Below are 21254 nucleotides of genomic sequence, written 5' to 3'. Positions count from 1 at the left end.
ATGTAAAATATATTAATGGAATTTGTATTAAGATTTCATTTAGCTTATATTCTCGTTTGAACGTGACGTATTTTAAACTCACGTGTAGCGCGCCATGTTTATTTTGATTTTTCAGCTGCTTGAGGATAGTGCAATGGCTTGGGGGCATGTAGTCATTGTGTGCGAGTGATTGATCCGTCCACTTCTCTCTTTGCTGATGATTCTTTCAACCTGGTCTTTAGTTCAACAGGACAACATTTTTTATTCAGGTTAATCGTATCACTTTATCATCACCGTAGGTACAGTAGGTTTGTGTGCCCCTTAGTGCCCTACGAGTCAAGAAGTTTACTTTTTAATGTCCAAAATTGCAAAGTGGGTCCTAAAGTTTGACGCTGATGTTAGAGACTTTAAATTTGGTATACAGATAGACAGGCTCCGTCAACGTCAAGGAGGCAGTGTTAGCGGTTCGTTCGTTAGTTTGCCTGTCTGTTACTGTGATAGCAACTTTGATGCAAAGCGTTTTAAATGAATTTTGATAAACTTTTCAAGTTAGGTCAGACATGGTTATGATTTTGGTGGTGATTCAAAATACCTTTTATACCTTTATATCAGTAAAACGCAACATGGTGCAGGCTTTGACGTACATCAGGAAGTATCAAATTTCATGTTTTAAAGTAGGGGTACAGCATGGTAGTTTCTATAGTTTCGCTACTGCTAATATTTGAACATGAAATAAAATTTTTCTAGTTGACACGCACACTATAACCGTGTGTGTGTGTGTGTGTGTGGTCATCTAAACTGATTTAATATTGTCAAAATATATAAAAAGTCTCTCTTCTTGTGCTCTCAGTAGCCTACTCCAGAATTTTTCTTAACTCCTTAGATTAATCTTAGCACACATTCTTTAAAACTTTAAGTATTTGATCATTAGTTTTTGATTGACACTTGTGAAAATTGAAGACTTTGTCTTCGTAGAATTTCGCAGTCAAAAAATGCAAGCATAGGCAGGTCATTTTGTATACAATTAACCTTACAATGATATTAAGTGGAAATTGTTATTTTTTCTTCAGTAAAAATTAACTGTAGCCATGAAGTGCATTTGCAGCAGTAAACTAATTAGCCTGCAGCATGCAATATCACAATGTTCACCTTTGTCTGTGTGGCCGAGGGTTCATTTGATGGCATACAGGGCATGCTCTTCTGGCCGGGATGCAGCAGAAAAAGATGAAGTGCGCTCTAATCCAATTGGAATTCAGATGTTATCCAAATCCTTACACCGACAAGTATTTAAAGAAGATGCAGATGGTCATTCCAAAGACCCGAGCACAAAAATGAAAGACATTGAAAAGCATCTAAAAAGTCATGACCTGTGGGACAAAGAGACAACAGTGGTTCCAGAGGTGAATTTCGATTTACCTAAGCTTTATGGCAGTAACATTGATGAGCATTTCAAGATCATAGCTGAGAAACAATGTGCTGGATACAGGAAGAAAGCTGATATATTGACAACTGGTAGTTTACCATACAAACCACAGACTTGGGCTGAAACACAAGGTTGGACTAGGTATAATGCAGATGGTAGTACTACTCGAGTAGAATTTCCTGATGAAGACAGTCTGGTATTTGATGTGGAGGTTCTAGTTCCAGAAAGTGATATGCCAGTATTGGCTACAGCAGCTTCCCCAAACCATTGGTAGGTGCAATATGCATATGTACATGTACAAGACAAGTCATGTAATCCTAGATTTTTTTAAAGCATGAAAATTTCATATTTTGATTTTCTAGATGTTTAAGGAACTTCAATTGGTTGAGTACCATATCTTTATGTTGCCTAAAGCTGGGGTCGTGCCAGCGCTCGCCAAATTTGCCAAATGTGAAAATAAATTGATTTTGGCGAAGAAATTTGAAAAATGAGCATAGTAATTTTGCCATTTTGGCGAAAGCATATCTGGTCAAACCAGGTACGCAAACTTTCAATTACTGTTCGTCACAACTGTGAAAACGGCATTAACATGCACCCGATCGGATTATGTTTAGAATACAATCTAATTATAACAAGGTCAATTTACCATATAAAGAAATTGACCCATGACGCAATGCCGGTTTTACCCAATAGCGTTGCGCGTGTGATCGATTAGTTTCTTAAAGCGTGTTCAGCATCTGCTATGAATAATTATGACGGGTGCAGGATCTAAAGAAAAACTTTCCGACATGAAGAAGATATCACTATCTTTTCATTAAAGTACAGAAGGAAATGAGAAACTTTGTTGTGTAGGGGTGTGACAGGTCAAAGGTTTATTTGAAGAAGCCAGTGAGGACCTTCTCATAGCACAAACTCCCGGAGACGACACGTGAAAAAGATGGTATGTACCGTGCAATCTTGTGAAAAGTAATTGAAATTTCAGTCAGAGTATTACATATTTAAAAGCTATGTATCTTGAACTTTCCCTTGTTGACATAAGTACTGTAACAAGCGATTCCAGTCCCACAACTGAATAATCAATACTAGAAGGGGCCAGTATCTCTGACGTATCCACCAACGAGACCTTGGAAATCTGAAAGAATTCTTTTAAACTTTGCAATACATAAAAATGAATATTGCCCCTTATTTATTTGACATATTTGTTAATGTTTAATACCTTCTCACTGTCACTGGCTTTCAATGACCTGTCATTTTTTCAGTTTCAGTTGACCTGTCTGCAGACAGTGTCGAGCCATTCAAATGTATTAGTTCAGCAGCAACAGAAATGACATTAATGCGGACCCACATATCTTACATACAAACCGAAGAGGATGGGATCCAAACCATTTTAGAAACATCAATTTTGAACACTTGCCTCATTTATTTTTATGTACAGACACAGATGTGTCTGTACATATAGCTGTCATCTGCGTCTGCTGTCGCCGTCGCCGTGCACTTTTACCGATAACACGATAAGTGGAAAACGGTTTTTTCTTTTGGCTTGAAACTTACAGAACTGATGAATATTCGTAATACGCAGGTCAAGTTCGAAAATCAGCATGATCGGGTCACTTACAGGGAATTTATGCTGTTTTTTCACTTTTTTCAGCATATATGCAGCACCGATAACACGATAAGTGGAAAACCATTTTACCTTTTGGCTTGAAACTTACAGAACTGATGAATATTCATAATACGCAGGTCAAGTTCGAAAATCAGCGTGATTGGGTCATTTTTAGTGAATTTAGGCTATATTTTCTCTTTTTTCAGCATATATGCAGCACCAATAACACCATAAATGGAAAACCATTTTACCTTTTGGCTTGAAACTTACAGAACTGATGAATATTCATAATACGCAGGTAAAGTTTGAAAATCAGCATGATCGGGCCATTTTTAGGGAAGTTGTGCTGTTTTTTCACTTCTTTCAACATATATGCAACGCTAATAACACAATATAAGAAAAACAGATAGGCCAATTGTCATTATACTCACAGGAGTAGTCAAACTAACTAAAATGCAGGTTGAGTTCGAAAATCAGCATAATCAGGCCATTATTTTAGAAGTTATGCTGTTTTTTCACATTTCCTCAGATTCAATTGTTAGGCATGTTAACAGTCTCATTATTGAACTAATAAGATACGTAAAAGTGTTTGTTTGACATTTCCTGCATCTTAATAACATTGTTAGTTGATTATGTAAAAATGATGGTAAACTTGTTATTGTGTATTATGTTATAAAGTGTCAAAAATGGAAATAAACAAATATCATTGCAGTTTGTCAGATTCAATCATCTACTATATTCATTATCTCAGAATGGAGGAAATTGGACATTTAACACTGTTCTATTGATATTTTTCCCATCTCATCAATTTTCTTAGTTGATCATATACAAATGGTAGAAAACTGTTTATTTTGTTTTATGTTAAAAAAGTGTTTTAAAAATGGAAGTAAACCCATTGCAGAACAGTGTTGTCTTGTTTCAGCATATATGCAGCACCGATAACACAATAAGTGGAAAACCATTTTACCTTTTCCCTTGAAACTTACAAAACTGATGGATATTCATAATACGCAGGTCAAATTCAAAAATCAGCATGATCGGGTCATTTTTAGGAAAGTTATGCTGTTTTTCACTTTTTTCACCATATATGCAACACTGATAACATGATAAGTGAAAAATCATTTTACCTTTTGGCTTGAAACTTGCAGAACTAATGAATATTCATAATACGCAGGTCAAGTTCGAAAATCAGCATGATCGGGTCATTTTTAGGGTAGTTATGCTGTTTTTTCACTTTTTTCAGCATATATGCAGCACCGATAACATGATAAGTGGAAAACCATTTTACCTTTTGGTTTCAAACTTACAGAACTGATGAATATTCATAATACGCAGGTCAAGTGTGAAAATCAGCATGGTCGGGTCATTTTTAGGGAAGTAATGCTGTTTTTTCACTTTTTTCAGCATGTATATGTGTGCAACACCTTTGTGCTATATGATGGTACTGTATGGATGGCAGTCTATAAAATTGTCCCTTGGGTGATCACTAATTAAATTAAGGTCTATAAAATCACTTGCCTACTCATTAATTTTCAATTGGCCATTAAATGAGATTACATTAAACACTCCTTGAGATTTCCCTGTAAAGTCCCATAGGTTTAGCTCTCTTAACTGTGTCACAAAATTAGGATTTGGTGATAATTGTGCAGATAAATGGTGTTAAACATTGCAAATAAATTTACAACAAAAAGAATGTGTTATGCCAACATGCTATAGATGAATAACAGTGCTTTATTTTTCTCAAACTTGGTGGGGTTATTAATATCAAGTTAATACAGCTAGATTAAAAGTTTGAATAGCAGGAATTTTTTACGTTTTATTAAAAAATTTTTTTAAAATTATTTTTCAAACACTAGCATCTTCAAGATGTGATTTTTTACTCCTATCCACCAGAAGTGCTGTGCATTTTCTGTATTTTTGTATATGTTATTTCTTCAGATTTAATTCTTAGGCATGTTAACAGTCTCATTATGGAACTAATAAGATATGTAAAAGTGTTGTTTTGACATTTTCTGCTTTTTAACAATATTGTTGATTATATAAAAATGACGGTAAACCTGTTATAATATTGTGCATTGTGTAATAAAGTATCATAAATGGAAAGGAACTCATCATTGCAGTTTGTCAGATTTAATCATTCACTATGTTCAGCATCTGCAAATGGAGCAAATTGGACATTGAAAATTGTTCTATTGATATTTTTCCTATGTCAACAATTTTCCTAGTTGAACATTTAAAAATGACAGTTTTTTGATCATTTTGTTTTAAAAAAGGTGTTGAAAATGGAAAGAAAATCATTTCAGTACAGTTATCTCTTGTTTACATTTTGGCATTTTGAAAGTGTGACTCTGAACTTCCATGGCCTTGAAGAACTTCCCAAATCACATTTTCTGAATATTCATGATACTTTAATTTTTTTATAAAAAATTTGATGGCCATTATGCTGTTAAGTATTATGTTTTATTGCATGAAAGTTGAAGAAAACCCTATTTTGGACACTGCTGCCAGGATAGCGATTAAGGGAAAACCATGTTACTTACGATACTGAAACTTACTGAAAAGTTTCATAAGACAGAAGTGCAGCTTGTGTTTGAAAACCAGTGTGATTGTTTTCTGTTTTGGAGGCAATGCAGGTTTATAGAGTGCTATACTGGCATTTTCAAGTTGTGACTTATCACTGCCATCTGCCAGGAGCCCTGTACTCTTACTTTGTAACATTTTCTGTATTTTGTTAAGTTACAAGAATGATTCTTAGGATTGACATACAGCCAAAAAAAAAAATTAATTATATATAGATATAGATATAGATATATAGTTAGATATAGATAATTTTTTTTAATGAGTTTAAGCATTTTTTTTTTATGTGTAATTTTCACTGTACCTCATTCTGGCATTTCCAAAGTTTAACTCTTATCAGCCTGACACCTTAGGGACTATTTCCAGACCCTATCACGCTAACTGTGGATCGATCTATCTCCATGGGAATTCTCGCTAAATTGCAATCAATGTAAGTGGCTTAGTTGTCTGTCACGCCTACTGAAACTGGCATGCCAGAATCCTAAGACTCTCAAACTGAAAGCAATTTAGTGAGAAACCCCTTGGAGTTGGATTGATCCTGTTAGATTGATCTAGGTATGGGAACTTAGTCTAATGCTTGATACACATTTTACTTTCATCCTAATCCAATGTTATGCAGAATAAGAATTTGATGTTGGCTATGCAGTTACAGTAAGCATAATAAATACATTAGTTCATCAGAATTGACAGTATCCTATTTCCTGCGTTTTTATTTTCTGGTTTTTGTCTGTACATTTGACAGCTTTGCTGCCTTGTTTACAGCTTTCGGATGATGTATGTGTTATATGTATATACTACAAGAAGCTGACAATTACAAAAGAAGGAAAGATTCATTAGATTTTAAATCTTGTTTGCATCAACATTGTAAAAAATGCATTTAAAATGGAATAAATATTGGTTTAAATTCCTTAAATTGTCATTTTTCATTTGGCTAAAATTATTTTAAATTGGCTAAAAATTTTTTGATTTGGCTAAAATTTTTCAGAAGTTTGGCTAAAGCGAAAAAAAATCCTAGCGCTACCCCAGCTAAAGCAATATCTTTTTATTCTTTGTTCTGTTGCTATTGGTACATGACTTTTTGGCAGGTATTCTTGGTGTAACCAACACCTCATTAAAAGCGATGCTCAGGGCTTCTTCAAAATGACCCCTGATGAGCTAATCCCACTAGACATGGACCAAGGAGGATGGAAGGAAAAAGTTGTTGTTGGACATAATGTGGGATTTGACAGGTCTTTTGTTAAAGAACAATACTTAATCAAGGTAAGTATGATTTAATACATGAGAGGCAATACCTGCATCAATTAGAAATCATCATGATTGCATTCTTGCATTGCACTGGCATTCATGTTAATCATGTTTATAGGATTTCCATTATGATTGCTGTTGTTTTAGATTCAAGATTTGGATAATTTTTACAATAATAATAGTCTTTTTTTACCTTTTGTTTAATTGAGCATTTATGTGTTCTGTTTTGTTTTACTGGTTTTCTGAAATATTTGAAAAATAAAATTCAGGGTCCTAAGACGAGGTTTATGGATACCATGTCTATGCATATTGCTGTGTCTGGATTTACTGGGTCCCAGAGGATGCTGTGGAATGCCAAGAAAACAGGCAGCAAGTCGAAATCCATTCTTGAGCTGGAAGAAAGAAATAAACGTTTGAATAAGTTGCCTGTGAGAATAATATGTATATTTACTTCTTAGAAGAAATATAATATGAAACATTTTTAATATATTTAAAAATAAAAGGAGGTATGAAACCTTTTACATTTTAATTGTGGAAAAAAAAAAAAATATATATATATATATATATATATATATATGGTTTTGAAATCTTTTTTTAACTTGAATTCATGAACAAATGCTGTATTGAGATACATTGATTGCTCAGTTTCTCTCTGGCACCTGGCTTTATGTACCTCTTCTAATTTTATGTACAGACATCAATTCTGTACATAAAGCCATCACCTGCATCTGTCGTCACCATCAGTGCCTTGCACTTTCAGATATGGCACTTTCAGACATAACACTAAGTGGTAAACTATTCATCTTATGTCTTCATATGTACAGAACTGATGAATAATAGTAAAGTAAGGGCCTAGTTAAGAAAATTAAGGACCTAGTTAAGAAAAATTTTTGCGTCATATATGCAATTCAGTAAACACATTCCAAGGAAAACCAATAAGACTATTGTCTTCAAGCTTACAGGAAGGATCAATATTACTAAAATACAGGTTGAGTTAAAAAAAAAAAAAACAGCCTGATCAAATTATTTTTCTTGAAGTTATGTTTTTGTATTTTTCAGTATATATTATACTAAATGCAATACAGATAACACATCTTATTGATAACACATCTTATTGCATCAAAATTGAAGAAAATCCTATTTTGGGCACTGCCTTTATAATGACCATTTAAGAAAAACCATGTCACTTACTTTTCGTAAACTTACAGGAAAGAAACATAGGACTAAAGTGCAGCCAGAGTTGGAAAAGCTGTCCTATTGGCTTCTTTTCCAGTTGTGCATTTTTGTGAAATTTTGATCCTTCACATATTGGCATTTTCAGTGTGGGACTTAGAACTCAACGGGCATGAAGCCCAGTGGTAATCAAATTTTCAAATTTGAAATGCATCAGAAATTAGTAAGCTTGCCAACTGATGACAGTTACTCTAAAAGACTATCAGCTTTTGATATCTAAAACACCTGAGGTGACCGAGATCGCGAGCATCGCAACTCTTGTCACCAAAGTTAGTAAGTCATGGAAGACTGTCACAGACAAAGAAAGATTGTCAAGGAGTGCTGCAATTTTGGTGAATCCCATGGCAACACACTGAGGCATAAGGAAAATTGCTCAACTCTGTTCAACACAACTTTCTTAAACTATTGTCTGTATGCACCATGCAGCTCAGTTAAGTCTCATAGACCTTTATCCTCATTGTCGTCACAGTACCACGTGACCCAGATCTGTTGCTTCATTTATGCGTATTGAGGTGAGGTTTACTAAAACGCTTTTTTTCTACTAATAGATTGTTTTTATAAAGTTTTAATAGCGGGGATCGATTAAAACATACATCTAGTGTATAGATTGAGTGCTGAATATTCAAAATTCGAGAAATGGATTTTTGTGGTTCTGTTGTCCTAAAATAGTATCAAATTAAAAATTGGCGGTAATTCTACAGTTAATCATCATGTAATATTGCATCAAAGTTGACAAAAATCCCACTTAGTGCATTGCCACCACAAACGTTATGAAATGAAAACTGTTACTTATTATTTTTTCAACTTATAAGAAAAAATGATTCTTAGGATTGACATACAGCTCAAATTAGAAAACCAGCTCTATTGGATTTTTTTTTTTTACTGAATTTATGCAATTTTTATGTGAAATTTTCATTTTTCTCATTCTGGCAATTTCTAAGTGTGAACTTGATCTCTCATAGCCTTATGCTTTTACTCTTTCATTGGTATTACCTCTTGTGCATAATTAAAACCAGCGTAGGCGCTGGCGGTACATATGGTTTTAATCCCATCCAGATCGTTCCGCCGGCTCTGCCGCCATGTTACCGTTACCGCTTCACCTCCTAGACGGTAAGGGCCTCCGTACCCATCTCTTGGATTTAGGTCACCTATAATCTCAACTCGTTCCACATAAAATTTGGGCTTTGTCGGTATTGGGGTCTAGGTGTGGCGCTCATTGCAATGCACCCATGTCCAAAAATGGCAAAATTAAATGCTAATTATCTACCATACCGAAGGAATTATGGGAAAAATTTCTACAAACAGCTGACCGAAATTCATATGTGTAGATTTCAAGTATGCCCTTGGATTTGACCTTTATTTCAAGGTCAAACAGGCCAAAATTAAAAAAAAATAAAAAACGAAATTTTTTACGAAAAAAAAATTATTTGCGCTGATATTCAAAAACTACACAGACCTAACCTATAATATTATTGGAAAGAGTTACCCATCAGGTCATCTTTCATCTCCGTGAATTTGGTGTCAGTTGGTGCATTTTCACTGGAGTAGCAGCCATAAGATACTGGAACTGAAAACTGTCTCTAATTTGGGAACCGTTAATGCTAGAGACCCATTCTTTTTTGCATTTTGTAGAGCATGTCAAGCCCAACACTGTGGGTGGTCTCCATTTTTTTGTATTCTATATGGTTTTTGAGTTATGCTGTATCAAAAAGTAAATAATGGTGGTGAAAGCAAAATGTGCAATACCGTAATGTATAATAAATTTTGAACCTCGGGGGGGGGGGGGGAAAATAAAACATAAGGCTTGGCCAGGCAGACAACTTCTGGTCAAAAATGACATTATTTCATGAAATTTGAACATCTGGAACTTCCCTCAGGAAGCACCTCCCATTTCAAGAATTTCAACCAAAATGACCTTTTTTTATTTCAATTAATTTTTTCTGTATAAAATTTATGGCACATTATTGTAACTCCAAAATTGCAACATTTAGTCCCTTATATCTCCAAAACTGGCAGAGATAGATCCATAGTTACTATTGAAGTTAAATAGGAAGTCACATACTGGCAATTTAACTGTGACCTTGAAATTGACATTTGACCTACTTTTCACCATGAACTGAGCTTTGCAATAAGTCCCTTATATCTCCAAAACTGGTAGAAATAGGTCCATAGATACTATTGAACTTGAATAGGATGTCATATACTGGCAATCTAACTATGATCTTAAAATTGACCTTTGACCTACTCTTCACCATGAACTGAACCCTGCTAATTTCTTTTCCTTTTCACTCCAAAACTAGCAGAGATAGGTCCATAGTTACGATTGAAGTTGAATAGGAAGTCATGTACTGGCAATCTAAGTATGACCTTGAAATTGACCTTTGACGTACTTTTCACCATAAACTGAACTTTGCAACTTTTTTAATGCTTATCCTTTCAAAACTGGCAAAGATATGCCCATAGTTACTATTGAATTTGAATAGGAAGTCATGTGAGGCAATTTAACTGTGAAATTGAATTGACCTTTGACCTACTTTTCACCATGAACTGAACTTTGCTAATTTCTTTCCCTTTTATCTCCAAAACTGGCAGAGATACACCCATAGTTACTATTGAACTTGAATAGGAAGTCATATACTGGCAATCTAACTATGACCTTCACCATGAACTGAACTCTGCTAATTTCTTTCCCTTTTCACTCCAAAACTGGCAGAGATAGGTCCATAGTTACTATTGAAGTTGAATAGGAAGTAATACACTGGCAATCTAACCGTGGCCTTGAAATTGACCTTTGACCTACTTTTTATGGTGAACTGCTTTTTGCATGTTTTCTGGCCTTTAAATCTGCAAAATTGGCAAAGAAATGCCCATGGTTACTATTGAACTTGAATAGAAATTCATATACTATAATATTGAAATTGACCTTTGACTTACTTTTTCACCATGAACTGAGCTTTGCATATTTTCTTGCCCCTCATATCTTCAAAACAAGCAGAGATGTACCAGATGTTGCCCCTAGGTTTTCTCTTTTGTCAGCATATATGCACCACTGACAACACATTTCAAGGAAAACCAATAGGCCTTTTGTCTAGAGATCACAGGAGTTTATAGAGCTTGTCAAGCACAAGACTGGTGGTGGTGACCCTTTTTTTTGGGGGGGGGGGGTTCCATACGAATGCGCTTACTCCAGCTGGTGGTACAATATCCGGAGGCGGTATCTCCTCTCTGATCCTCTAGTTAAAATTTGATGTTGTCTTTGCAGTTAAGCATAATGTATTATTGAAAGGATCCTATTTTGTGCATTATTATTTTCTGCTTTTTTTTGTCTGTACATTCGACAGCTTTGCTGCCTTGTTCAAACATTGCGGCCAGTTTTTATATTTTACTTCAAACTCCCATGTCTCTGAACCCCTGTAATAGTAACATTTTCTGCATTTTCTTGAAATGCAGTTTTTTTTTTTTTTTTTTTTTTTTTTTGAGAATTTTTTCATATACTGGAATTTTAGAAATATTCACCGTCTTATACAGTAAACAAAAAATCTTTCATTCTTATAATTCTCAAACTTGGGGAAATGACACCTAGGACGATAAGCACTGTCATAGCTTGCATAATTTTTTTAAATATCCAATTTGTGCAGTTACATGTTAAATGGAATGAAAATTGCCATTACCACTGGCAGTTTTATTTTTCATTAAAATTTCAAATCAAATCGCCTAGATAGTGGACTGCACTGCCTATTAATTTTTATTCAGATTTTCAAAATTTTCTTAGAGGAGGCACCCCTGCCAAGAAAATCTTCATATAAATCTTAGTATTTGGTGTTCTAAATTTTCTATAGCAAGCACTGTTTGAAAAATGTGATTTTTTTTTTTGAAAAATTTTGGCAATGAAGTATTTGTAACCCACTAAAGGCACTTTATTTAGCACTGTACTGGGAACATTCTCCATATTTCCACATAGATGATAGTATATAATGTCTTGTTTTTGCAAAGTTTTAAAACTTTATTAATGTGTGCAGGTGTTTGAGTGGATGGAAGATGGCGCTCCCAATAATCTGAGTGATGTATACCAGCATTATTGCCAGGGTGCACCATTGGACAAGGAAGTCAGGGAGGTTTTTTTGGAGGGAACCACATATGAACTAGGTCTAAACATCCAGGTAATGACCCTATTCCACAACGACTACGAATTCCATGAACCGGCATGGATTATTAAATTTTAGAAATTGTGAGAAATTGTGGAAATTTGAACATTTCTGGTAGAAATCTTAACTCTGTAGGATTCAGTTACAAATTTGTTAAGATCCACTTTAGAAAATTCTTGGGATTCTGCTTGAACAGCTTAAAGTCATAATAACTCTTCGTTTTGGCCAAAAATACGATTTTCCTGGAAAAAACGGCAATTTTCCCGTACTTACCAATGGTCAACGACCACATTCCTGCATTCAAAGTTAATCCAGGGTTTTTTCTAAACGTATGGAGCCCTCTCTGACAATATAAGATTCATAAGACATATTCATCTTATTGCTCAAAATGCATTTATATCTACAGTGTGTGCAATTCTGGGCTTTTCGTTATCCGACGCACTGTACAAAAACTCGCAACTTACGTCTGAGGGTTTCCCGCCATGTTATTTTGGTCTTGAATGAACGCGACAAACCGCGTGACACCTCAACGTCATTGGCAACGGATTCCTTGACGACCGTGAAGAAGGGCATTGAAAGCCCAAGAGACAAGCACAGATTTTAGTTTTACTACAATGACAGTCGTTTTAGTGGGAAAATGCAATAGAATATATTTCCAGGCGTTGTTTACAATGTATTTCTTACAGAATTTTGAATCTCAAAGGAAGAGTTATTATTGCTTTAAAGATTTTATCCCAATTAAAGTAAGAACTGTGGGATTTATCTATTCCTGGCGGTTGGTGGAATTCGTAGTCAGTGTGGAAAAGTATAAATAAATGTCATGTCGTATGTACTTGGATAAACAAAATGGTGACAGTTGTAATAGGGTTTATGATTTCATTCTGAACAGTGAAGTCGTTTTGAGTATTTCAATCTTAAAGATTTTCAATGGTAATGTTGAGTGTAAATCTCCTCTATGAAACTTAGCCACCTCCATTTTTGTCCATGCAGCTAATAACTTTATGACAAAAAGTGGAATTGCATACCTCTTTTTATTGGGCATGAAAAGAGTTGAAAATTTAGGGAGAATAAGTTGAAAATTTAGGGAGAATAAGGGGTTTGAATTATCACTTTCATCCTTTGTCCCCTAAGGGTTGAGGGGTTTATCATAGTGTGTGGATTCTCTCCAAACAGCACTCTGCACCCAGCTCCCTGAGCTCAGTTTCCTGTGTCCTGTGTAACTGTAAAGGTTAGCTCCCAACTTACAACCCTGTCTGCAGGTCACCGGAGAATTAGAGGCCATAGCTTACCCTGTGGCAAGATGGCAGTGATATCAGGGTTTTAGATAAAGACCCCATTTCCATAGATTTTAGATCGATCTATCCCTGTGGGGAGTCTCACTAGATTACTGTCAGCTTAGCCGGCTTAAGCGTCTGTCCTGCCTACTGAAAGCTGTAAGGGGGTAATTAACTATGGTGCGGGCTCGGCTGACTGCAGTTTAGCGTGAACTCCCAGGGAGTTAGGTTGATCTAAGTCTTAATCCCTGGATCGATCTAAATCTCTGGGAAAACACCCAAAGATGTGCTGCTCAGTTTCAGAGGATTCCCTTAAAGATGCATTTGAAGTCAAATTTTTTCCACTAAAGCTGACCATATGCCACCATATAGTTTCAAATAGTATAACTCAAAAATATCAAATGATATTAACTAAAAATCATATTTGAGTGGATATTTTCTGCTTGCTTTCTGTGCTGTATGTAACTAGGGCAGATAGGTATGTCAATTTACAACAGTGTATGAAATGGCCGCCAGCCCGAGGCTGGTAACTTTCAGGCCGGGCGGGTAAGATTTGCAAATTACCTGCCCGACGGGCTGGCTATTTTTACAGCCTATTTTCACCTTTTATTTTGTCTATGTTCACAAGCGATTTCAGCAAATATCAAATAAACTCACTGTTTTCATCCACTTTCATAAAAGCAAAGAACTAACCATTAGCTTGCAATCGAACGCTCGTATCGATATGTAACCAACAGTCTCCCTCTCAGTGGCCTCGTTTTCGAAGTTCCGTCTGTGTGATATGAAGTTGAAAGACAATTTGAAACGAGGCACATTGTTATTAACCAGCTTCAGTGCACAGCAGATAACGTTACGTCATTGTTTTGTGTAGAGGAGTTACCGCGAGTAGCAATTTGTAGGTTGAGAGTAATAAAAATATGAAAGTATTAAAAGTTATGATATTGATTAAATTGACTTATAGGTACATGAAGTGCTTATAATCAACAGTAATAAAGGCAACGGAGGAGGCAAATTAAAGGAGAATTTTACAAAAAATTTGAATCCCAAAATTATGAGTGAACGTACGAGTTTACGCTGTGCGTCAGATGTAGTTCTTTTGCCACGTGTTTTCATCTTGGGCTGTCAAAAATGAAAAAAATTCTATCAAGTCCGATAGAGAAGTTCACAAAAGAAAAACAATTGAGGAAAGAAATAAGAAAGATTACGACAGAACCAAACGAAAGAGAACAAACTGGGACCCATGGAAAGGTGACTTCGATTTGCAATGAGTCGAGCGGCAACATTTTTTGTAAAACCGTAATTCAAAAGTATCACGCATTGCGACCGAGCGCAAGCATCTCGATCCAATAACTCGCCCATACTCGACCATATAATTTATGTGATATAGCTTTTCTCAATAAGCGATGCTTTCGAGATACGGGGCCCTGCAGGACTGTCTATGGGCCATTAGCATGCAGGACTGTTCCCGACCGCTTTTTAAAGCTTAAAAGCGATATTCAAAGGGACCCTACGTGCTGAATTCTTTCTTCTTTATTGTCAGCACAGAGATCGATTTATTTGACAAGAATATATATATTTGGTCATATTTGTTGCTATACAGAAAAGCAAAAATTATGATCAAATGATATCACGAAATCGGAATAAAAGTTATGAATAAATTATTGAAGAAGAAATGAGACGGCCTGCAAGGTGAACATAAACTGAATTGACTACCCCCCCCCTTCCCCCGCCCGCTAAAGGGCCCTGAAATTTTTTGGTATTTTAGATGGTAAATGGTGCCATTTGGTATGGTTTAGAACTATGATTCAACTAGTGAAAAGTCTTATTTCAAGAGGTGAGGTTTTTATTTTTTTGCAGAAATTGAAAGGGGGGGGGGCGTCAGGACCCCCTGACCCCTCTAAATCCAATACTGACAAGGTATCATTCAGTAGAAATTCCAACCAATTTCTAAATTTCCACGCATAAGGCATGATATTGCCCTTTCATTTCCAAATTACTCTAGAATGCATTCTATACCCCCTCAGCATACCTCTCTTAACTCTAGGGGTTATAACTAGGGCAGGTAACTACATGGCCGGGCTGGTAACTTTTCAGAGTTACCTGCCCGGCGGTCTGGCTAGTAATTTCCTTGAATTTCATACACTGTTTACAATCAAAGGTTTGAAGAAGGTGCAGTTTTGAAGCTCTTATGGCTGATTGATTTATTAATTTGGTTTATCCCTTGGCATGTCAGCTTTACGGGAGTCATATAAGAAAGGAGTAGAAGTGGTTTATATGCATTACTGGGAAACCACTCTTATATGTGTAAACTTTAAAGAGATTTGTTGTGCAAGAGCCAAAGGGCTTTGTATTTTATTATTAAGGTTTTATAGAGTACAAAGGCTGTAGAGTGATCTTATTTGTGCCACCAGTGACGCGCTGGTGGTATACATGGTTTAAATCCCGACGGGTATCATCTTGCCAGCTCCTTCGGCTCCACCACCACGTCACTGTTAACACTTCTTCTCCTAAACTACAAGAGCCCCTGTATCCATCTCTTGTATGTAGGTCCACATATAATCTCAACTTGAGCCATGTGGATTTTGGGCTTTGTTGGTGACCCAGTCAAGGTGTGGCATTTATCACAGTGCACCATTGTCAAAAATTTGCAAAATTAAATGCTAAATATCTGCCAAACCAAAAGAATTATGGGAAAATGGCTGACCAAAATTCACATAAAGATTTGAAGTATGCTCTTGGATTTGACCTTTGACCTTTATTTTAATGTCAAATTGGCCAAAATTTTCTAAAATGGGAAATTTTTGAAAAGAAAAAAAAAAAAAAAAATATATATATATATATATATATATATATATATGTGCTGATTTTCAGAAACTACACAGACCAAACCTATAATATTATGGGCAGGTGTTACCATTAGGGTCATCTTTCATCTTGGTGAGTTTGGGGCCAGTTGGTGCATTTTCCCTGGATAAATGGCCATTAGATGCTGAAACTTAAAACTATAATTCTGTATGAGAGTAAATGCCAGAGACTTCTTGTTTAGTGCATTTTGAAGAGCTTGTCAAGTGCAACACTAGAGGTGGTGTCCATTTTTTATGTACAGACACAGATGTGTCTGTACATATTGCCATCACCTGCGTCTGTCGTCGCCGATCATGTCGCCGTCGCCGTCGCCGTCGCCGTGCACTTTCAGCGTTAACACCATAAGTGGAAGACAGTTTTACTTTTTGGCTTTATATTTACAGAGCTGATGAATATTCATAAAACACAGGTCAAGTTCGAAAATCAGCATGATCGGGCCATTATTGTAGAATTTATGCTGTTTTTTCACTTTTCAGCATATATGCAACACTGTTAACACATTTCAAGGAAAACTGATAGGACTGTTGTCATGAAACTCACAGAAGTAATCAATCTTACTAAAACGCAGACCAAGTTCGAAAATGGGCACGATCGGGCCACTATTTTAGTAGTTATGCTGTTTTTTCACTTTTCAGCATACATGCAACACTGTTAACACATTTCAAGGAAAACCCATAGGCCTGTTGTCATGAAACTCACAGGAGTAATCAATCTTACTAAAACGCAGGTCAAGTTCGAAAATCAGCATAATCGGACCATTATTTTATAAGTTATGCTGTTTTTTCACATTTCCTCAGATTCAATTCTTAGGCATGTTAACAGTCTCATTATTTAATTAATAAGATACGCAAAAGTGTTTGTTTGACATTTCCTGCATCTTTACAACATTGTTAGTTGATTATGTAAAAATGATGGTAAACTTGTAATCGTGTATTGTGTAATTAGGTGTCAAAAATGGAAATAAACTCATATCATTGCAGTTTGTAAGATTCAATCATTCACTATGTTCAGAAACTCAGAATGGAGGAAATTGGACATTTGACACTGTTCTATTGATATTTTTCACATCTCATCAATTTTCTTAGTTGATCATATAAAAATGGCAGTAAATTGTTAATTATGTTTTATGTTAAAAAAGTGTTAAAAATGAAAATAAACCCATTTCAGAATAGTGCTGTCTTGTTTCACATTTCCTCAGATTCATTTTTTAGGCATGTTAACAGTTTCATTATTTAATTAATAAGATAAGTAAGTGTTTGTTTGACATTTCCTGCATCTTTACAACATTGTTAGTTGATTTTGTAAAAATGATGGTAAACTTGTTATCGTGTATTGTGTAATAAAGTTTCAAAAATGGAAATAAACTCATATCATTGCAGTTTGTAAGATTCAATCATTCACTATGTTCAGAAACTCAGAATGGAGGAAATTGGACATTTTTTGGATATTTTTCACATCTCATCAATTTTCTTAGTTGATCATATAAAAATGGCAGTAAACTGTTAATTTTGTTTTATGTTAAAAAAGTGTTAAAAATGGAAAAAAAAACATTTCAGAACAGTGCTGCCTTGTTTACATTTTGGCATTTTCAAGTTGTGACTTTGAAGTTCCATGGGCCTGAAGACCTTTGCTAGTCACATTTTCTGAATATCCATAATACTAATATTTTATTATTAAAAATTGATGGTCATTATGCTGTTAAACATTATGTAATATTGCATCAAAATTTGGAAAAAAATATTTTGGGCACTGCTCCCATGATGACCATTTAAGAAAAATCATGTCACTTACTGTTCTCAAACTTACAGGAAAGAAACATGGGACTAAAATACAGCTTCAGTAGGCAATGCAGTCTGTTTGGTAATTCTTTCTGCTAGTTAAACAGTTTTTTTTGTGAAAATTTAATTTTTCACATATTGGCATTTTCAAGGTGTGACTTTGAAGTTCCATGGGCTTGAAGACCCATGCTAGTCACATTTTCGAAAATCCATGATACGTATATTTTATTATTAAAAATTGACGGTCATTATGCTGTTAACCACTATGTAATATTGCATCAGAATAGAAGAAAACACAATTTTGGGTGCTGCTGCCATGATGACCGTTATGGGAAAACCATGTTACTGATGATTGCCAAACGTTCAGAAAAGAAATACAGGACTAAAATGCAGCCCAAGTTGGAAAAGCAGTCTAATTGGCTTCTTTTTCTGGAAGTTATACATTTTCAAAGTGTGAACTTGAACTGCCATGGGCCTGAAGCCTTATGCTTGTTACACATTTTACTTACATTGGTATTACCTGTTGAGCATAATTAAAATTTGATGTTGAATTTGCAGTTTAACATAATGTACTTTTGCATCAGAATTGACAGTAGCCTATTTTGTGCATAGTTATTTCCTGCTTTTTGTCTGTACATTTGACAGCTTTGCTGCCTTGTTTTGTTTTCCATACGGTTTACAATTTGCACTGTATCAAAAAGTACAACGTTGCAATATTCAGTGGTGAAAATAAAATGTGAAATAACTTCAAAATTAGAAGAGATACACCCTGTTAAACTTGACTAGGAAGTCATATACTGGCAATCTAAATGTGACCTTGAAATTGACCTGTGACCTACTTTTTTACCATGAACTAAACTTTTCTGTCCCTTCTATCTCCGAAACTGGTGGAGATAAGCCCATAGTTACTATTCAACTGGGGTAGGAAGTCATATACTGGCAATCTCTGGCCTTGAAACTGACCTTTGACCCGTTTTTTGCCATTAACTGAACTTTGCAAATTTTCTGTCCCTTATATCTCCAAAACTGGCACAGAAATGCCTGTAGATACTACTAAACTTGAATGGGAACTTATTTGTTGACAGTTTTCATATGAGCTTGAATTTGACCTTTGACCTACTTTTTTGAACTGCACTTTACGAATTTGGATTTTAACTTTTACTTTTCCCCATGATTTTGTTATAAATTGTAATTTTCAACAAAAATATTGAGAACTCGTTTACTGCATTTTGTAGAGCTTGTCAAGCACAACACTGGAGGTGGTGTCTTTTTTTATGTACAGACACAGATGTGTCTGTACATATAGCCATCATCTGCGTCTGTCGTCGCCGTCGTAGCTGTCGTCGCCGTCGCCGTGCACTTTTACCGATAACACGATAAGTGGAAAACCATTTTACCCTTTGACTTGAAACTTGCACAACTGATGAGTATTCATAATACGCAGGTCAAGTTCGAAAATCAGCATGATCGGGTCACTTTTAGGGAATTTATGCAGTTTTTCACTTTTTTCAGCATATATGCAGCACCGATAACACGATAAGTGGAAAACCATTTTACCTTTTGACTTGAAACTTACAGAACTGATGAATATTCATAATACGCAGGTCAAGTTCGAAAATCAGCATGATCGGGTCACTTTTAGGGAATTTATGCTGTTTTTTCACTTTTTTCAACGATAACACGATAAGTAGAAAACCATTTTACCTTTTGACTTGAAACTTACAGAACTGATGAATATTCATAATACGCAGGTCAAGTTCGAAAATCAGCATGATCGGGTCACTTTTAGGGAATTTATGCTGTTTTTTCACTTTTTTCAGCATATATGCAGCACTGATAACACGATAAGTGGAAAACCATTTTACCTTTTGACTTGAAACTTACAGAACTGATGAATATTCATAATACGCAGGTCAAGTTCGAAAATCAGCATGATTGGGCCATTTTTAGGGAATTTATGCTGTTTTTTCACTATTTTCAATATAAATACAACACTGATAACACAATATAAGAAAAACGGATTGGCCAATTGTAATTATACTCACAGGAGTGGTCAATCTTACTAAAACGCAGGTTGAGTTCGAAAATCAGCATAATCGGGCCATTATTTTAGAAGTTATACTGTTTTTCACATTTCCTCAGATTCAATTATTAGGCGTGTTAACAGTCTCATTTTTAAATTATAAGATGCCTAAAAGTGTTTGTTTGATATTTCCTGCATCTTTACAACATTGTTAGTTGATTATGTAAAAAACATGGTAAACTTGTTATCATGTATTGTGTAATAAAGTGTCAAAAATGGAAATAAACTCATATCATTGCAGTTTGTCAGATTCAATCATCCACTATGTTCAGAATCTCAGAATGGAGGAAATTGGACATTTAACACTGTTCTATTGATACTTTTCCCATCTCATCAATTTTCTTAGTTGGTCATATAAAATGGCAGTAAGATGTTTATTTTGTTTTATGTTAAAAAAGTGTTAAAAATGGAAATAAACCCATTTCAGAACAGTGCTGTCTTGTTTACATTTTGGCATTTTCAAGGCGTGACTTTGGAGTTCCATGGGCCTGAAGACCTTTGCTAGTCACATTTTCTGAATATCTGTGATGCAAATATTTTATAATTAAAAATTGATGGGCATTAAGCTGTTAAACATTATGTAATATTGCATCAAAATTTGAAGAAACCCCTATTTTGGGCACTGCTTCCATGATGACCATTTAAGGAAAATCATGTCACTTACTGTTCTCAAACTTACAGGAAAGAAACATGGGACTAAAATACAGCTTCAGTAGGCAATGCAGTCTGTTTGGTATTTTTATTTATTTATTTATTTTTTTTTTGGCAGTTAAACAGTTTTTTGTGAAAATTTAATTTTTCACATATTGGCATTTTCAAGGTGTGACTTTAAAGTTCCATGATCTTGAAGACTTTTGCTTGTCACATTTTCTGAATGTCCATGTTACTAATATTTTATTAATAACATTTGATTGTCATTATGCTGTTAAACATTATTTAATGTTGTATCAAAATTTGAAGAAACCCCTATTTTGGGCACTGCTCCTATGATGACCATTTAAGGGAAATCATGTCACTTACTGTTCTCAAACTTATAGGAAAGAAATATG

At 35.1% G+C, this 21254-nt stretch overlaps 1 protein-coding gene across 7 annotated transcripts in view; it reads left to right on the top strand.

Annotated features, from left to right (window-relative positions):
- The first annotated feature begins 60 nt into the window (after positions 1 to 60).
- LOC106162019 (DNA polymerase subunit gamma-1) overlaps positions 61 to 21254 on the top strand; it is an 89919-nt gene continuing 68725 nt past the window's right edge. For 3 of the 7 annotated variants that reach the window (XM_087003164.1, XM_087003169.1, XM_087003143.1), the window contains exons 1-5: positions 61 to 248; positions 1050 to 1672; positions 6668 to 6842; positions 7097 to 7255; positions 12080 to 12220. In XM_087003164.1, coding sequence (XP_086859290.1) covers positions 1068 to 1672; positions 6668 to 6842; positions 7097 to 7255; positions 12080 to 12220 — 1080 coding nt within the window. In that variant the 5' untranslated portion in view covers positions 61 to 248; positions 1050 to 1067. The other 4 variants (XM_087003158.1, XM_087003146.1, XM_087003150.1 and 1 more) reach the window with 4 other exon arrangements.

Source organism: Lingula anatina, chromosome 1 (genome assembly GCF_051362555.1).
Source record: "Lingula anatina isolate TDL-2025a chromosome 1, LinAna3.0, whole genome shotgun sequence".
NCBI classification, from domain to species: Eukaryota; Metazoa; Brachiopoda; class Lingulata; order Lingulida; family Lingulidae; genus Lingula; species Lingula anatina.
The sequence above is the reverse complement of the archived record's forward strand: the minus strand, read 5'-3'. Positions and strand labels throughout refer to the sequence as shown.